Below are 19,829 nucleotides of genomic sequence, written 5' to 3' on the forward strand. Positions count from 1 at the left end.
CCGCCGGGCGAGGGGCAGCCGCGCCGCGGCGGCACCGCCTCAGCGCCCGCCGGCGGGAGGGCGCGGCCCTGGCCTCGTTCCCGCCCCCGGCCGGCCGGGATTGGCCGCTCCGCCTTCACCGTGGCCGAGCATTGGCTGCCGGCCGGTGTCGTAGCGAGACAGGATTGGCTCGGCCGGCGTCCGCGGGGCGGTTGCGGGGAGCCGGGCCGCGCCGCGGGGAGGCGGGCGAGACGGGCTCGGGAGGGGTGAGTGCGGGCCCCGCGCGGGGGGCCCGGCCCGGCCCCGGCCCCGGCCCCGGCCCCGGCCCCGGGGAGGGGGCAGCAGCTGGGGCCGGGCCGGGCCGGGCCTCGCCACGGCCCCCGACTGCGGGCGGGCCCGGGGCTCGCGCGAGCCGCCGGGTTGGGTCTGCCCTGCGGGGCGGGCTGGCGGCGCGGGCCGGGCCGGGCCCCTGCGGGCCGGGGGTGGCGGTCGCGGCCCGGCGCAGACGGTGGCGGGGGGCGGCGCGGGGCGAGGCGGTAGGTGGGCGCGCAGGCACGGAGCGGCGCTCGGCGTGAGCCGGGGCCCGGCGGTCCTTCCTCTGCCGCAGCCGCGGGGAGGCGGCTCGGGTTGCCGGGGCGGAGGGGGAGCTGCCCGCGGCGCGGGTGGAGGTGGCTGGTGGGGGCCGCGCGGCGCTGGGCTGCCCGGCGGGAGCAGCCCTGGCAGCAGAGCGGTGGGCGTGGCGGCCCACCTGGCCTGAGCCCCCTGGGGGGCCCCCACGGCACCCCTTGGCCGGGGCAGAGGCGGCCCAGAGGAGCCGGGAGCAGGCTCGCCGCCGTTCTCGGGGACGGGGTGAATCTGAATCTCCCTTTGGCCACAGGAATCTGCTCTCTCCTCCAGAGCTTTGTTAAGACATGTCACCAAAAACGTGTAATTTAGATACTGAAGTGAAAACGTACTAGCCTATAGTTATACCCCTCAGAAGGGGTTTTGTGCATGGATGAGACTAGCCCTGCGGGTGTTTGGTTCGTGCACTTTAACACTGCACCTTTTGTGTGTTCCCTTGAACTGACTTGTCTTTGGATAGGCACAGTCCAGTTGAGCTGACTGCAGTGTAACTAAGATCTTTGGAGGTATTGTGCACTGCGGATGTGTTCAAGACGCTTGGCTAGATGCTGAAAGTGAATTAACATTTTGTTATGAAGATAGCTGTTACATAATGTGTGAATATTCATAGTGCAGAAAGATATAAAAAGCCTAGCTGGTATCATAACTGCGATACTGAGTACTTTATCGACACCTTGGACACTTAGGGACTTGTGTGTTTAGGGCCTTTGTCTATACTCTAAGTATATTCTGACACTTGTTTCGGTGTGGTTCTTGATTTGCACTCATATGTGTATGCATCCTTACATGATTTAAGGGAACAGTTCTTGAAAACATTATGCTACACTGTGTCTAGGAAAAATAAATGATATCCTACAGCAATAAAGAGCTTTCAGATTCTGTTACTGTTCTCTGCTAATACACAAGTCATGAAGAATACATACTTTATGGAGGTGACTTTCATTTAAGAGACGTGCATATTTACATCTGTATCTGGCATCCTGAAGCATATGTATGCGATGAGTATTTATTTGTAGCTGTGTCAGACTTGCACAGAATTGATTTCCCACTCTCGCTCATCTACTAAAGAAAGTGTCTGGAAAAATTGTTTAGAAAATCATGCGTTTGAAATGGCATTGAAACATAAGATCAGGAAACTTTATCTTGGAAGCCTTACATATCAAACTTAACTTTCTGTAAGAATAGACTTGCTTCACTTTTTGTGATTTTTTTTGTCTATTTTTTCTTTTTCATTGCTAATTCAGTGAATTACAAGTCAATGAAAGTAGCATGCAGAAGTTCTTGCTAGATCAAATCTTCATCAAAATAGGACAGGTTTATGAATTATTGCCCTGGTTGGTTAGCTGCTCCCATGAAAATATTTACTTCTGTAAAAAGCAATTTAGCGTAGCAATTGAAAAATATTGATATGATGTACTAGATTAATTCAGTAAGTACTGTGATGGATATTAGCAATGGAAAGTTAAGCTGACATTGTTACCATTTTTAGAAAGTACTTTCTCTCATATGTAATCTGTAGTACTTGCTGGCTTGTGTTTGGTTTGGTTCTTTGTCTCTTATGCCTTTGTAGGCTTGAATGAAACAAAAATTATTACTGTGTTCTACAGCAGTAGAGGCCACAGACTCATTGTACTCAGCACAATACATTTTTAAGAAAGACAGTCTCTGGCTGATAGTTTGCAGTGTAAGTAGTGTTTATTTGACATCTGAGATAATTGGAGCTGCAAATGTAATTGAAGTTGTGAGCACAAGATTTATATTTCAATAAAGGTTTATCATAGTATTTCTAAGTAATATTTTGAACAAACCAAAAGTATCAGGAATAAATTTGTTCTAATTTGTGTTTTCACTGATATGTTAATGAGTGATAAAAATAGGTAAGCCCAAAATGTAGTGGGAAGGGAAAGCTAGCTAGGCCTGGCGGTCTGCTCATAGTGTCAGCAGGCACATGGTGTTTTGAATATCCTGACCTGACACATTAACCTGAGCACAACCAGAAAGTCTGAAGTCTGAAACTTTGACTTCTGTGGTCTTTGATAGCCTTAACTTGAATGAAACAACTTTATGCTGTTTATCACAGGAATGTCCTGAAGTGTTTGGAGTAATGGCTTACCCATTTAATATATGGGCATGGGCACTTACTTGAGCTGCTGAAGTGTGAAATGCAGTAGCTCTTGCAAGAACCTTTCTTCCCTTAAAGGCCACATCTGCTTGGTTATTTTTGTGGCATTTGTGAAACACGTTGTTACTTGCTTATATTGGAAATTGAGGTAATTGCTAACAAGCTTTTAGTAATGAGTTGAATGCACTGCAAAGATGATGGAGCATGTGGCTAAATGCTTGTGTCATAGTGGAGGGAAATATTTAGTGGCCCTGCTGCCTATGGTGTTGATCATTCTAAGTAGTTTTATAGTAGCTTTTCAAATTTGATAAACTTCAAGTATGGTGTTTTGATACTAGCCCCTTATGCAGTGTTTAAGCTAATTAAATGTGTGACTATGAAGCTAAAAGAATTCCAGTTTGCATATATGTGTATATTCTTTTCATATTTGTGTGCAATTATTAGAGCATGTACCAAAAGTTTTCTAGATGCTAAAAACCTCCCATGAGTTTTGCTCTAACATCTACAATCTATCTGTGCTAGATATTGTGCGGAAAAGAATAATACAATGATAACTGTATTTGGTATGGAATGGGACAGCTGGTTGATACTCTGGAAAAATAAGAATACAGCGAAAGGGTACTGATCCTGGTGGTAGACGGTAGTCTTGAATTTTGCTCAGGAGATTACTTGATAATCAGTTACACCAAAATAGTCTTCCCTGTCAGCCAGGTATCAGAGGTGAAATTTCTAACAAAATCAAGGGATAAGTTTCCATAACTCAAATGATTTTTAAAAAATTGTTAAAACCCCAAATGGGCCTGCTTTGTTAGTGGCTTTATAATAGGTGAATCTGTATCACGTATTTGGTAAATAAGGTATTTGTAGCTAGGTAATATAGCTTCAAAAAAAGTTGGGCAATTGATTTTAGAAGTGATACTGTAATTTTTTTTAAAAAATGTATAAAGGTATTTGGTTTAAAAATTGTCTTATATTGATTTGCAGTAAGAAAATACCACAGAAAACAGAAATAAATTAGGTTTCTTAGTGTGTTCAGCTAGCTGTAGCACTGACTTTGCTAGGGTCTGTTGCTAAAATGTTGAAGTGAAAACACTTCATTGTCCATTTGAAATGGTAGATAAACATATGCAATGCAAATCAAAGCACTTTTTCCTTCAAAATATGTTAAAATAGCTAAACACACTAAGTAGTTCTTTGAGTCAGAGATCTACAAGAGTAATTTAAATTGCTAGGTAATAGACCTGTATGGCGTTTCCAAGATTGGAATAAGAGGTTTAAAACTAAAGATTGTTGTTTTTAAAAGGAGATGATAAAAATTCAAGTGTTTGTGCTGCATCTAGTAAAATTGATGTGATTTCTTATAGCATTTAAATCATTAAATTCTATTGGGCTAGTTTAGGGAACAATTAAATCATCAAAAATAGAGCTGAGAGGGTCCTCCTAAAGTTACCCAGCTTTTTCCTTCTACCAACCTCGAGTTGCAATGACTCTCCTGCTGCATGTTTGTTAGGATCCCATTCTGTGGGCTGCTTCACTGACTGAGATTCTTCAGCCTTTCCAGGCAATCTGTTTAAATGATACGGTATTCTTACAGATAGAAACATCTCTGCAGTGTAATTTCCAAATGCCGAGGAAATCTTCCTTGCTGCAATTTAAGACTGTTCTTTTCTAAAGTAAGGTACTCGGAACTGTATGCGCTATTCTAGATCCAATTTCAACAATCTCAAATGGAGTAAAAGGGTTTCCTTGCATGTCTTGTAGGCTTCACTGTAATGCAACTCACTCTGTTGCCTTTTGACACAAGGGAGTGGAAGTATTTCTTGTGTTTGGTTTATGGTCCAGTATAATCCTAAGCTGCCCTTCTGCAGAGCAACCATAGCCGATTATTCCCCCTTTGGTAATTTGCTCAGTTCTTTATTTTTACCCATAATAATATCTTGCATGTCTCTTTTGGGAATTGTCTCATTTTCCTCCCAGGTATGTTAAAATCACTTTATTTCCTGTTCCTAAGCTTTAAAATTCTTGGAGGCCCAGTCCTTAAATGTCATAGATGCCCTCTGGTCTGTCACTCTGATCAGAGGTGGGGCTTTTGTTATTGTTGTATTCAATATAAAAATAATATTTACAAAGGTGTTTAAAGCAGTGAGTTTTCACTGTTATTCAGGAAAAAAAATCTTAAAAAACATACTCTTTGGTTGGGGTTGAGAGTTAATTACATGTTTTGGGTTAACATTTTAAGATGAGAGAGAGAATAATGAATTACAAAGTCCTTGGATGTGATCTTTTGCTTCGTTGTATCTCTTTATCATGCAAGAGTACTTAAAAGTACCTGAACTTCCACTTTGAAATTATGTTATCATCTAGTATTTGCTGAATTTATCAAGGGTAAGGAAGTGACTGTTCTAACATCTTGAAGTAGGTTTAGGTCATTTGCACTGGCAGAAATAGAATGGAACCTTGCATACTGAACTAAATAAAATGACTGAACTTTTCTATAGTACTCAATTCTATTTGCCATCTTAGGCTTTAAGAAAATGTGTCATTCTCTAGAAAGTAATTCAAATTGAAAATGAAAACCAGAATATGAATAAAATAGGCAAAGGGAAAAGAGCAAACAAAGATTTGGGGGGGTTTTATTTTTGTTTCTTTGGTAGAGTAGTAATCAGAGTGGGAGGAAGAAAGGAGGTAGATAGTCTACAAGTATACCTTTTACTGAAAATAAGGATGAAATTTCTGAATGTCTTTTAAAAGGAAGTTGGTTAAAAATTACTACTTCCATGCCCTTAATTTAGTACAAATGTTTAGACAGAAAGATTTTGTTATTGGGAAAGGAGAAAGATAGGAAGTTTTGGTGGAGGATGGTCAATCTTTAGTAGTTTTCTGTATTAACAGAACACATCATATAAGGGTCATTGGCAAAATTATGTTAGCCTTTTTATTTTTAAAGTTGTAAGGCTTGTTTTCTGAGGGAAAGTGAGGGAAGATGGGTCTTGTTCTTAATTGGTCAATACATATTGCATACACACAGTACATTAAAGGCTTTTAGTACTTCAGTTATTTAACCTTCCCTCTCTGTTGAACTGAGACTTGTTGTAGAATTTCTGCCATAGATATTCCTCAGAATAAAAACTGGAAGAGCAATTATTATGGTAAGCCAGAGCTGACAGTTCATAGGACAGATTTTCCTGTCCTACCTAAGTCAAGGTAGAGTCAAGGTCAAGGTAGAGGAGAATGATGCATTTAAACAATTTTCAGTTTTGTGCAAGAAAGTAAAGAGAGTTAGGAAGAAGAGACTAAAATCAGATTAAGTCAGTGCAGAAATAATGCGGAAGCTTAATATGAGGTTAGAGCTGCTAAGTGATAGGAGGATAGCGAAAAATCAGCACCAGAATAATGACAGATCAGTGCTGAGTGAAGAACGAGTCTGTGGTTCAGGGATGCAGGGGCTGTCAGCAGAGTTTGCATAGTGAATCCTGCCTCTGGCTGCTTGCTTTTGGCTCTGTTCCACTGCCTTGGTTGTGCTAATGCAGCTATCCAGTGAGCTGATCTAGCTTTAGAAAACAAAAATAGGACTAGCCCCTCAAAGAAGCGGATTTGGTAAAGCTGAGTAAGTTCACTCAGTCTAGTTTACAGCTTGACTGCTGGCTGTTGCATCCACTGCTGAAGCTGCGTCAGAGCAAGTCCTCCCAACCGTGGCTCTTTGGCTGAGTTGGACAGGTGGCAGACCGCGGTGTAGGTGTTTTCTGCGAACCCGTGTTAGGGATAGGAGGCTTGATGAAGAGCAAGGAACCGTGTGTGATCTTGAACTGTAGAGGGACGTTCACAGATAGAGAGGGGCTGTGTCAAGATGTTGGTTTGTCCAGCTCGCTTGATCAGATACCTCTACATGAGAGATGCTGCCTGGGCTCAACTTACAAGAAGTTTTGGGCTCGAAGGAAATCTTTTTCTTCTTTTCTTAGGGATGTTACTAAATATTAATTGCTCTGATTTGTTTTAACATATTTCATTCAAGGAAAATGTTTAAGTTCTTTCCTGCATATATTTGAACTGATAATCATTTATGTGGTGCCAGCACCTGTTCGCTTTGAAGTCTTTGGTAAAATCTCTCATGATTTGGATAGAGTTGTGACTATATTTGCTGATTATAGTAGGTCATTAATTGAGATTGGGATATGCAAACAATGCCCGGAATATTGATAGTCGTCTTTCTAACTTGCATATTGACTAATGCACTAATAAATGTGAAAATTTAGCTTTTTATATTTGTGCCTTATTAGATGGAAATATGTCAGTTCTTTTTTTTTCCCTAGTTCCTAGAACTTAAGTTTTCTATGTGCATTTTGTGCTGTAAACATAACTACAAAACTGTGGGAGAAATACCTACATAAATTAAAAATGGAAGTTGTGTTTAGTATTGAACTGAAAGGAAGCTGGTTTAAATACCTATCGATGTTTGTTCCTTTTTTTCGGGTATTTGGAAAGAGATTCAGTTTCTTATCAGAATATTTTGTAGAGATTTTGGTTTTGAGAATGAGGGAGTTGCATGTTAAAATATACATGAGTGGAAGTGGAGAACCTTTTTATTTGTTTGTTATTAGTAACTGTTTTTATATTTGTTTATTACCTTTTCAGGCAGACCAGAAGTGTCAGCTAAGTTAATGGAGTCTGGCACTTCAGTATGTTTATGGCCTTGAGCTACGTAAGACAAATTGTATTCATGAGTAAGAAGAAACAGAAACAACAAACCTATTTCAAATTTATCCTTCAGACTTCTTCTGATGGAATAGGAAACTTTTTTTTTTCCTTGAAGCAGCATGTCAGAATTTCTATCTTTTGAAGTGTTGACTGCTGAATAATTACTCATTTTAAGGCACAACTAGTGAGTAAATAAATCAGTATGGCTTCAAACACTATAGTTAAGCATTAAAACGCTGTTTAATTTGGGGGAGATGGGATCTGTTTGGAGATCTCATATTGCTTTCACCTCCTTCTCTCTTCTTCAAAGAACAATCTCTTACTACTAATCTAGGGTTTGATATTCTTTGGAGATTGGGACTTTAGCCCATGATTAAAATTGCAGTAGGAGGGTGCACTGGAACCAAATCCCTCACCACCTCCTCAGCCCCAGAAATACACAACCACCTTCTTTTCCCTGGTTTCTAGTGTGTGCTGCAACTGTGATTTCCAGCCTGGCTGGAGGGAGAGGGAGAAGCACAGTCTGATTCTAACTTCTTTGCCTTCCTGCTGGAGCTGAAAGGCAGATAGTGTAGATAGTGTGCCCTTGCTCTAGGGAACAGGGCTGGAAGGGCATGGGAATGGGGGTGTGTGCAAGGGCATAGGACCACCTGGTATGGTTACTTTGTTGTCACTAGCATTGACTCTGGTTATTTCAAAATAGATAGGAGTGGGCCAGTAGCATGTGGTAAGTATAAATGTGCTGATACTAAATGTGTATGTATAGTGGTCTCTAACCCAATCCTTCTTGACCAAGAGAAGGTCTTCTCTCTTGTTTCAAGAGTCAAGAGACTTTCTCTCTTGTCTCAAGGACCTGGGATTCCTTAGGGCTGGCCTCAGCAGTAAAGACTGAAGCAGAGAAGGCATTCAGTAACTCTGCCTTCTCTGTATCCTTCATCACCAGGGCACCCATCCCATTCAGCAGCGGGTCCACGTTTCCCTAGTCTTCCTCTTGCTACTGATGTATTTCAAGCCCTTCTTGTCCTTGACATCCCTTAATTCCAAACGGACCTTAATCTTATTCATCGCATCCGTATATACTCTGACAATGTTTCTATCTTCCCCTAAGTGCCCTGTCCCTTTTCTCACGTTCTGGATACTTCGTTTTTCTGTTTGAGTTTTGCCAGGAGCTCCTTGCTCATCCAGGCAGGTCTCCTACCCCCTTTGCTTGACTTCTTACTCATAGGGATGTACTGCTCTTGAGCTCGGAGGAAGTGATGCTTGAATATTAACCAGCTCTCTTGGAATCCACCTTCCTTCTAGGGCCCTAACCCATGGGATTCCTCCAAGTCCCTGAGGAGGCTGAATTTGCTCTGCTAAAGTCCAGGGTTGTGATCTTACTTATTGCCCTGCTTTTTCCTTGCAGGATCTTGAACTCCACTGTCTCATGGTCCCTGCAGCCACAGCTGTCCTCAGCTTTCACATCTCCAACCAGTCCTTCCTTGTTTGTTAATACAAGGTCCAGCCATACACCTTTCCTTCTTGGCTCCTCCACCACCTATTTCAAAAAGTTATCATCGATGCTCTGCAGGAGTCTCCTGTACTGCTTGTGCCCAGCTGTGTTGTCTTTCTCACAGATATCAGGGTGGCTGGAGTCCCCCATGAGAACCAGGCCCTGTGATTGTGAGGCTGCTTCCAGTGGTCTGTAGAAGGCCTCTTCCACTTCCTCTCCCTCATCAGGGGGCCTGTAGTGAACACCCACAACAGTGTCATCCATGTTAGCCTGCCCTTTAATAACACCCTTCTAAATGTGAAGAGCCTAGCAATGATTTTCAAGTTCATAAAGTACAAATTTTATGTGATTAGTAGTTTTATTAGGTCTCTAGATAATGTTAAACACAGAATTATCTTTGTAGTTCAAGTGGGCAAGGCGATAACAAGCATCTTGTTTCTCCACAAAGACATTCAGATATCTCAAAATGTCTGTGCTGTGCTTCTGAAGCTAGGCCCTCGATGGAGAATACATGGTTTGTGTTTGCTGAAAGGCTGCTTAGAGCTTTTTAGGTTCCAGAGACCTAGATCAGGCACTCTGCTCTAAGATGCAACCAGCTGCTGTTTCAGTCATAATGAAGTAGTTTCTGTAATCAGGGAGATAAACCAGAAAAAAAAAAAAAAAAAAAAAAAAAAAAAAAAAACCACCAGAGGGGGGGTTATTTTCATTTAAAATGAATTCAGTGGAAGGCCAGCCTGCCAGCTTATTAAGCTTGGACTAGAAGCTATTTTCAGCCTGAAGCAAAGGTAAGGAGCTATAGTAAAAGCATTGACCTTAAGCATTCATATGCTTAAAGGAGACTACAGAATAACCTGGAAGGTTTACAAAAAGGCAGTAAGTAAAGTCTGAAAAATAAATCCATGAAGCCTACGCCATTTGTTAATATACATCTGAGCTGATACTACTTATGGAAAGAACCAATATTTGGTTCTCAAATAACCCAGTGAGCGATCTAAAGTCACTGCTCGACCAAAGGCTTTTGAGAAGGAACTTTCAAATCAGTAAATCATATTTCTTAGAAAAATATTTAATTTACTTATAGTATTGTTCCCCAAGGCTTAGGTAAATCTCGGTCAATGAAGGTAACTTCTAACTGAAGAGTCATTGTTCTTAGTGCAAATCTGCCAGGACATGTAGTTTGAAGTTTGTGAATATAATAAAACATACCAAGAATTTTGATGTTAATCTGCCTATAGTGGGGGGAGGAGGGAAATGATGGCAAAGATATGCTGTTATAAATTATTGAAATACTTCTCTTATTTCATGCCTTTCTCCTGTCAAAGGAGACTGGCAGTCTCTCCACCTTCCTGAGCACTGATGCTTACAAAACTGGAAGTTCTCTATGCTAATTCGAATTTCTTTTTAATTCATTTGCTCTTGGAGACTTCCAAAAATACCTCCAGGAAAGAAGGAGTTCTGGAATATTGGGTACAGATGCAGGGTATTGGTTGGTGTAGTTTCAGAGATAATGTAAAGATTCTTTTACCTGATTCTGTCTGGACTGTTTGGAGTATGCTTTAATGGTGGCTCAGAACTAGCTGGGTGAAGGAGAGGGTATCAAGAACCTGAACTGTTTTTAAGTTTCATCAATTTGAACAAAATACTTTCTAGTATAAATACATAGTTATACTTCTCAGAACATAAGTAAACCTTTTAAGACTGTAAGGTGGAAAACAGTAACTGTGTCAGTATTACGTGGGTTTCCTTTTAAAATCTTGAGCATGAGTTCCTGTTCTTACATTGTGGCAGCAAATGGCTTCTGTAGTTAATAGATGTGACAGGAAAAAGAGCACTCGGTAGGAATGGGGAGATTGTTTTTACTTCTTTACTACAAGTGTTGGTAAGATTGAGACCTGAATATGTATGTGTTTGTTTTTTTTTTTTTAAGGATGTTGGAAAAAATTGAGAAAGTATGGCAAAAATATGAATTATTAAAGAACTGAAGAAAATATTTTCATACAGACACATTTGAAGGTCACTGCTTTTCTAAAAAAAACATTAAATACATTTTGTAGCAGCAAATAGTGGCCATTAAAATGTTCTTGATTTTGTTATTCCATTTTCTAGTACACTGAATAGCTGGAATCTGAGAACAGGCAAATTTGAATGTAAAATTAAGCCTGGATTTAGGACTTTTTTGTTTGGTTTGATTTGGTTTTCTTTTTGTTTTAACAAAGTGATTAACTGTCAAAAAAATTATTGAGGAAATGTGGCAGTTACTCCATCTTTACATGTCCTCAAGTTACAGCTAGCTAATACTGGGTTTTGGTTTTGCAATTTTAGTAAGACAAAAACACAAGATAGTTTTTCTTTGTTAAATCTCAATTACTATGCTTAATTTAGAGATAACATAGTTGAATTGGGATGTAAAGAGTGGATGATGTTTAGGTTAGATACTTCAGTAGTTTCTTTAATTACAAAGTGCTGCAAATCAGTGAAAAATCATGTAATCACCCCTTTTCATGGTATATATGTTTGGCTTTCTGCTCTTGGAGGCAATGTGGTGTATTTTGTCTTGATCAATCATAATGGTCACCCCTGGGAGCTGTCACAGTAACAAGTGCTTGGGGAATTTTGACATGAAGCGAGAAGACTGGGAACAGGGAAAAGCCAGTGAAAAGTGACAATGATTTCTTCTCTGCCTGCTTTTAGTATGATAAAACTGTCAGTGTAGCAGGGCGTTATTTTTTTTTTCTTTAAATAGGAAAACCAGCTATGGTTCTTTTATGCTGTAGTTTACTCCCCGGCTCACTTAGTCAAAAAAACTCTTCTTTATTTCTTTTTCTTATGAAATGCTTTTGGAGAATCTCTCCATGTCTTTCAAAGTATTAATGGAGCCAAAATTTTCCCCTAAAAATGAACCAACCGTAGAATTTTGCAAGTGTGTTTTGTCGTCTGAACATGCAGCTGACATCAACCAATCCACAATTCTGAGCTGAAAATAGGCTCTAATATCTTTAACTGTTCTGCATCTGCAGCTTTTTATGAGTAAAAGATGCACGTTTTTGTACTGTTGCTCAATGATGACGGTAATGGGAAGGTAAATGTTAAAGGCCAGTGGGAAGGAAGTTACACCTCTGAAGTAGAAATAGGTAGCAATTCAAACATGATTTGTTTAAACATAGATTTTATTTTTATCAGCCCATTGTAAGAGTGAAGCTAAGTACATTGAACCAATTCTAGTAAGGATTTGTATTTTTTATTTTCCTTACTGCATGTATGACATACTATAGGCTAAGCAAAAAAAAAAAAAAAAAAAAAAAGTAAGAAAAAGTTTAGATTCTTTTGCTCAGTGCTGTTACATGCCTTGAAAAGTTGGACACTTCAGCAAACAAAGATTAATGGAAATAAACTGTTGAGTTGGTGGAGGCGAGGCAATGGGTTACATGTAGCAGGAGAAATTGGTGAAGCCACATAGTTTAGTGATTATAGAGTACAGGCTTGAATTTAGCATGTCTGGATTCTTAGTTACTTTTTCCATTTAATCCTCACTGAAAGGGCTCTTCAGCAAGAAGATATGGGATGACTTGATTAACCTTGAAACACTTACAGGAAAGAAAATTCTGACCATTGTGGGCTTCAATAAATGAGTGTTAATCTAATTCGTAACATATTCACAGGTGCTATGAGCCAAGGTTATGCATGTGGACAGTTGATTTGGATCAAATAAGATGCTAGACAAGTGTGTTCTGCTCTTCCTCTGGTTAAACCCTCAAAGTTCAAATAGAGAAAAGCCCCTGAGGTGGGAAATGAAGAGACTGGGTAAAGGAGGGGCTGGTGTTGCAGGGCAGTTGCACTTTCAAGGGAGCTGTGAATTTGGATGGACAACACTTTACACTGCTTCTTCCCTTTCCCTTATATAGGCTTGGCACTTCTCCACTCTCCCTCCCTCTCTACACCCACCTGCCCTCCCATTATGTAATATAGTCCACATATAATAGCCCTAGGAGGTGACTGTATTTGTGAATGATAACAAGAAATTAAATTGGACATTTAAAAATTAGACTTTTTTTAAAAAGGGATTTTTTTTAATCAGAAAAAGCAAGTGCCCAGTCTTTAAGATTACATCTAGCCAAAAGTGTTACAAAGAGATCTTTGCAGTCTCTTGACCATTAATTAGGTATCTAAATGGAACCCTTGAGTCTTTTCAAAATCTAGTCTTTAATTTGAATACTAATTATTTGCAGACTTGAACCTGTGAGTTGTCCTGCCTCCACCCTCGCAAGTCTTCTCTATTATCCACAATTATGTTTTGTAATTGCAGAGAGAACAGTGTGTATAACAGGCTCTCTGTGTAGTTAGTGTACATTCATTTTCTTAATTAAAGTTTGGTAGGTCCATAAGTTACTAAGGGATTCTGTGGCCAGGATATATATCAATAGAGGAAAGCCAGTAGTTAGACCTTTTGATGTCTCTATTCCCAGATCGGGCTCTTCTAATGTTATTTTCACCATTGCTTCTATGGGCTAGACTCTGTGCTGCTCAGATGAAGTGATGCTATCCAAGTATGATGCAGTCAAGCTGCCCCGTTCAAAAGTTAGGTGGAGGTTGTAATGATACCTTATTTTGGTGCAGGTGGTGGTTAATCATTTGAGAAGTATCATAGACATAAAGTGTACATTTCTTGATCCTGGAAAACTATTTTTCTTCTTTCTAGTTTCTAGAATGTGAAGGAATTAAGAGAACAGAGGAGAATCAAAGATCATGAGGAGAAGAGTAAGTGCAGGTGTCAGGATTTAGGTGGACGTTGTTTGAGGACTGGAGGTAAGACAGAGGACTAACCAACTGCTGCACAGGAGAATGTAGTGGTCCTAAATCTGGATCTATAAATTAAAAAGACTTGAGATTTATATATAGGATTGTGATCAAGTTAATGAATCAGCTATGAATATCTGTGCTATAGCAGTGAACTGTGAACATTTGTATATGTACATTTACAGTTAACCTTTAATATTAATGTGGCTACTTCTAGAAAAATGTTTTCTTTTGGCCAGCGAGGGGACAAGTTGGTTATACAAGTCAAATGGATTTGAGCCTAAATTCCCAAGCTTTAGACATTATAGCCTATAGGCTACTGGCTCTAGGGAGCTGAAACCACAGTGCAATATATGTAGAGATAAAGAGGAAGTATGGTGCTGTGCATCAGTGATTATGGCGTTGCCTCAGAAAGGCCGGGGCCAGGCCTGGCTCTGCTTAACCTATGCCTTATGCTTTGTGCCTTCTAGGAGCTGCTCTCTACCTCCCAGCGGGTGTTGAGCGTGGTTTGGACAGGCCTGCTGAACTGCTTGTCATGTAGAGCAATGCCCGCTCCTCAGCACGCGTTAGCCAGGGAGAAAGAACTGAGAGAGGGTCTCACATGCGGCGGGAACACGGTTGCCTGAACGACTGCGTGTAGCCTGGCCTCTGGATTTAGGAGGCAAAACTTTGCTCACTTAAGGCACGTAGGCAAACAGATTTGTGGCTCCTTCTCTTATTTTGAGATTTGTATCTGGATAAAAATTCAAGTCTCTATTAATCCAAATGTGCTATTTAAACTTTTGCTAGAAGTTGAACCTTTTTTTTCTTAAAAAAAAAAAAAAAAAAAGATCTAATAAATCCTCCTCGGCAGAAAAATTCAGAGCTTTTTTTTAGTGCACATAGCTGCATAATATCTTTTTAAAGCAATTGACTACAAGATGAGGTAGTCTATATGTGAAAGATTTATTTGGAACAAAAAGCTGTAGTGCATTGCACACCTGCCTTAAAGTCTTTGCATGCTGAAAACCTCAATTTGAAAAATAACACTTTCAGATTTAGTGAGTTGGACTCTCTTGAGTGAACATCTATTATATTTGTTTGTGAACAATACTCATGTTTGGAGAACAAACTAAAATTAAGGATTGTATAAGCAATTGTATTTTTACCTTTTTTTGTTTCAACTGGTTGTATCAGCATCTTTGAGGACAAATATTTCTATTGCTGTCCTGATTTACTTGTTTGAACTGTCAGATTCTGCTCTGAGAGTTGTTTGGATGTTGTTGCTTTATTGACAACTTTATTTGTCAACTGCCTCTGGCAGTCTGCTAACTAGCCGTGTGATAAGAATTGACTGAGCTTGCTTGAAAAAACATGACTTATTGGTTGATTTAGTAAGAATATGCACCGGGTAACTTAAAAAATTGATTGTCAAAATTTCTCCACTCTGTTCCCCCCCTCCGCGTGCGCACACACACACACACACACTTTTTTTTTTCATTAATTGCAGGACCGTTTCTTGGCAAAGATGATGCAGAGTCTTCATATTTTTAAGGAGCAGCACTTGAAAAATATTGCAAGAATAGTATAGTTAAATGTGAATTGCCAATTTTAGCTTCTGTAGTTTAATGTGGGCTGGACAAGTATGGACAAATATGTGGCAAGATACTAAATGAAGGTTATATGTAAATGATCTGAAACTGCATGAGAGAAGAAGCCCCTGATACCTATTTTTAGTTTATTTTTTTCTGCAAAGGTTCTATTGAGTTGAACCCCAGGTCTGTGCAAATAGACAGTATAACCAAACTGCAGGTAGTGAAGGACACATTTGGACTCCTGCAGGGTTCATGGAAGGGGGCTGTGCTTGCAGAGCTTCCCGGTGTGCGAAGAGCAGTGGAAATGAGAGATGACTGGAATTGCACGTTTTAGGGTAGATTTAGAGCAATACATATAACATGATGAGATATAAGAGAAAATATGTGTAACAGTTTATTATAATTTGGCTAATGATCACAGAAGTGAATTTGGCAATGTTAGATAAAACACTACTCGTGTTCTACTTTACTTAAACATAACAGTTTTAAGTAATTGAATTGTAAATGTTTGAGAGATTTTTACTTTTAAACATAGCAAATGTCTTCATTGCTGCTGTCAGTTTACGTGGGAATGAAACAGTAATGTTTTAGACTCTTTTGCAGTTATTTTATTTTACACATGAATTTGTTTGATTTACTGCATTTTTTTTCCTATATCAGGCCAAAAAAACAAGTTTTGGGGTTTTTTTTAATGCTTTCCCTGGATGCCTGTATTCTTTCTTTGGCCCTACACTTTCCACTGTTTCTCATTCCACTGTTCATGCTTCTTTATGTCATGTTACAGTATTGGGAAGAGAGGCAGTATATCTGTTTCTTCTCACCCCATTTTGAGCACCCTATGCTCAGTTTAGGATTTGAGATTTGCTTACATAAACAATTTTTTATATAGGGAAGATCAGGCAGAAGGTATTGAGACTTTCCCTCTAGAACGTCCACTCTGCAGATTTCTAGCAAACATTTTCAAAATTGCTGTGCCAGGTTCTGTAAGCTTTCTTGTAGGAGGTTTTTTGTGCCTGAAGCTGTTAAGATTGTATCTTGTAATAGAAGCTGTAATGTACAATAAGTGTTTTTTTATTTGCTTTTTTAGTTAAAACTTTAAGAGATCATGCAATTTCTGTTGAGCACAGCCCTGAGAAAAAAACTTCATTTATTTTTTCCTTCTATTTTTTAATGGTTTGTGTTAAACAGGAAACAACAAAGTTGGTTTCCTGTATGTCAGTCAAATGCAAAATGCCAACTTCAGCAGAGATGCTAGTTTTCAAAAAAGAAATTAAAAACTCTTAGAGAGTTGGTACATATTCAGTTGTGCCTTTCTTGACAGTCCGCATGTTATTGTGGATATGCTGTTCAAAGGTGCGTAAAGAAACTGCTGATCAGTGGCATTTTTGTATATAAATATTCACTCTTAAAAAGTAGTGAAAGGATCAGTTTAACAGCCAGGCAAAATAAAGCTTCCCTTTCATTTTCCTGAATTTCAGAAAGCTGTGGGTTCATAGTTGCAAACTTTACTTTCCTTGGCTTTAGGTTGTACTTTTCACAGTTCAGTGACTTTCAAAAGTAATAAAACTACTATATTAATTCTCTATCTAGTAAAGTTTAAAAGTGACATAGAGGAACACAGAAAAGCCACTGAACATCTGAAAAACTGAACTTCTAATTGCATTTGCACAAGCAACAACTTTTGGACATGAACTCTTGTATTGGCTTATTTATAGCAGATATTAACACTGGAATATAATCTTTCTTCATTACAGTATTGGCAGCTCTCCCCCACTCTTTTTCAAATTTTCTTGTGATTTTTGCCTGGTGTTTTCTTGGTAAAAGCATTAAGATCCGTTAATATGGGATGTTGTTACAGTAATAGGAGCAATACATGGGTTATTACCTTGTATGGACATGCCTGAGGATATTCCTAAAGGTAAAGAATAAAACATTGGTCCTTGGCACTTGGAATTTTTTGTTTGGCAACATACCTTTGATTAATTGTACTTTTACCGTCACAGAAATAAGCTAGCTAGGGCCAGCTGACTTGCACTGCATTATCCTGAGGCTTTTTCCCATTATACTATTTCAAAAGTTTATTGCAAGCTGCCATATGTAGCATGTCAGACCCACACCATGAAGAGTGTCGCATTCAAAGAATGATTGTGTGTCATCCAAAATTTATCTTAAAAATATTTTAAGATAATTATTTTAAAATAACAAGGTTATTTTAAGATTATTTTCAATATTGTTTTAAAATAATAACATTATTTTAAATCAATATTTTATTTTATTGTTACTTATTACAAACATGTTAGGATGAAGACGAAATCAGTGGTTAGTGGCTGATTATTACAGAGGAAAGTTTCAATTATTATGTACTTTCATACCATTTAAGCCCAGAGCACTTCAGATTCTTAGTAATTGTAAGTCAGTGAATCTGAAAGCATTACTGAAGAGAATTGGGAAATTCCTTGCTTTAAAAATTGTATCGAATTGTTGGGGGGAGGTGAATTTTAAAGAGATACTGTTGTCTAATACACTTTTTTTGTCTTTTTTGTTTGTTTGTTTTTTATCATCTCATGTAGCAATGGGTCAAGAAGCTGGCAAACCTGCCTGGCCCAAACCGGCAGGAGGCTATCAGACTATTACGGGTAGAAGATATGGAAGAAGACATGCTTATGTCAGTTTTAGACCATCTTTGACCAGCCAAGACAGGAATGGACACCAACTCGGTGGAGAATGCGAAGGATTAGAGCTGGACGATGTTCAGAAAGAGAAGTCTTTGTGTACGTGCATATCTTTGTGTTATGTGCCATATAATTGCAGACTGAGATGCTTGGGAGCGGGAGATGTGTAGAAAATGGTGTAGAAGGGAAAAGAGAATAGTCACGTAAGTTAATACGTGCAAACTTCATTTCAGATAGTTTCATAAAATGAAATGCCACATGAAGGCAAATTAAAGTAGGAAATATCTTAGGCTGTTTAATTTTGCTTGAAGAAGTAGATGCCTGAAAGACTTAGTATGTCCTAACCAGCTAAATAATTATAACATTGTAGAATTCTTTTTATTTTGTCTTCAAATCAAATGAATCTTTCATATTCCCATTTGGAAGAAAATGCCTATTCTAACGTTCTAATAGAACTAGGCTGCTAAATATTTTACGTATCGTGCACTACGTTTTTCTCTGAGGTACTTTTGTCAACCTTAGTTAAGCTAGAGCAGGAATCCTATATAACCTCTTAAAGATTATCTCTTTTTGGTTTATATCTACCATTTCCCTTTTTTCTTTCTTTCTTCCTTTTTTTTTTTTTTTTTTTTTTGTGAATGTTGAACATTAAATTTTAATTTCAACTGTCTTTTTAGAACTCTAGCTTTCAAAGAATAATTTTGTACAGGGACACAAAATGGCCTGTTGGATTATAAACAGTCCAGTCTCTTTGTATGAGGGTGTTTTTTAATCACAGCTTTCCAGATTTTGAGAGAAATGTTTTTGGATTGATTATTCCTCCTTCCTCAGCTGTATTATTATTTTTTCCTCCAAGTTGATTCTTATTTTCTGCTGAGTGGGTACTGACCAAAATGTTCTGCGTATTTCCTTCCTAATTGACGTGACATCTTTTATATGTGTAAACAATCACAGAACATGGGTAGAAAAAACTTATCTCAACTTTTATCAGATAAAGTGTTTGTAATGTCACAATATTGTCTTCTACAAACCAGACTTCTAGTGCTGAAAGGCACAGCTCGTGTTTTTTGTTTACGAAGTTCGGTGCCATCAATTTACCAACCTAGACATGGATTAACCATTTAGATGAGAGTAAAAGCTGAATTTGAAGCAAAGGTTTGGTCTGCAGTAGTTATCTGTGTAGCCGTTTTCAGTCATGATGTACACATCCTCCATGCAACCACTGTTTTCCAGGTGTATTTGAAGAATTTGTTTGGGATGTTCACTTAGCAAACTGTTTGCTTTATTGTGGTTGTGGTGCTATTTTTAAACATGGAACACTCATTTTATATGGTTCCCTACCTCTGGCTGTTCTTTAAAATATGTGTTATGGAATGCCTTCATTTATCCTGCATATCTCAATTTTTTTCTGCTCAGAACTTTTGTTCTCTTGTGATTAAAAATTTCTCAAATATCTTAATATCAGCCTCCAATTTATAAGTAGTTACATCAAGTTCAGCAAGCTATTGTGTTTTTGGAAACAATTTGGATTAGGAGTAAACAGGTGACTTGCACTAAGCATTAATTTTGTGCAATCTGTACGTTTTTAACTCTTCTTGCTGGATTTGATATTTATTGTCCCTTTATGCAAGAGATTCCACTGTAAAATAAGCAAACTGAGTTTGCAGTGATAGTAACTGCCAACTGTAAATTCTACATTCGTTTCTGTTATTATTTTCTCCTTATAAGGAGTCGCATTCATAGCGACAGGTACAAAATATAGTGCTATTAGTATGTAATTTACAGTATCAATAAATGGCTTTATCGGACTGTGGCAGGAGGGTACAGTTCAGCCAGTTATTGAATGGGTAGTCTGATTTTTATGTTATGGAAAGAAA

At 38.9% G+C, this 19,829-nt stretch overlaps 1 protein-coding gene across 2 annotated transcripts in view; it reads left to right on the plus strand.

Moving 5' to 3' along the window:
• The first annotated feature begins 467 nt into the window (after positions 1–467).
• Positions 468–19,829, plus strand: part of PJA2 (praja ring finger ubiquitin ligase 2) — a 37,866-nt gene continuing 18,504 nt past the window's right edge. Inside the window, exons 1-4 of one of the 2 annotated variants that reach the window (XM_062600080.1) lie at positions 468–515; positions 13,609–13,715; positions 14,177–14,388; positions 17,851–18,051. In XM_062600080.1, the coding sequence (XP_062456064.1) occupies positions 17,853–18,051 (199 nt within the window). In that variant the 5' untranslated portion in view covers positions 468–515; positions 13,609–13,715; positions 14,177–14,388; positions 17,851–17,852. The remainder of the gene's footprint in view (positions 516–13,608; positions 13,716–14,176; positions 14,389–17,850; positions 18,052–19,829) is intronic. The other variant, XM_062600081.1, reaches the window with a different exon arrangement.

This window comes from Rhea pennata, chromosome Z (genome assembly GCF_028389875.1).
Source record: "Rhea pennata isolate bPtePen1 chromosome Z, bPtePen1.pri, whole genome shotgun sequence".
NCBI lineage: Eukaryota > Metazoa > Chordata > Aves > Rheiformes > Rheidae > Rhea > Rhea pennata.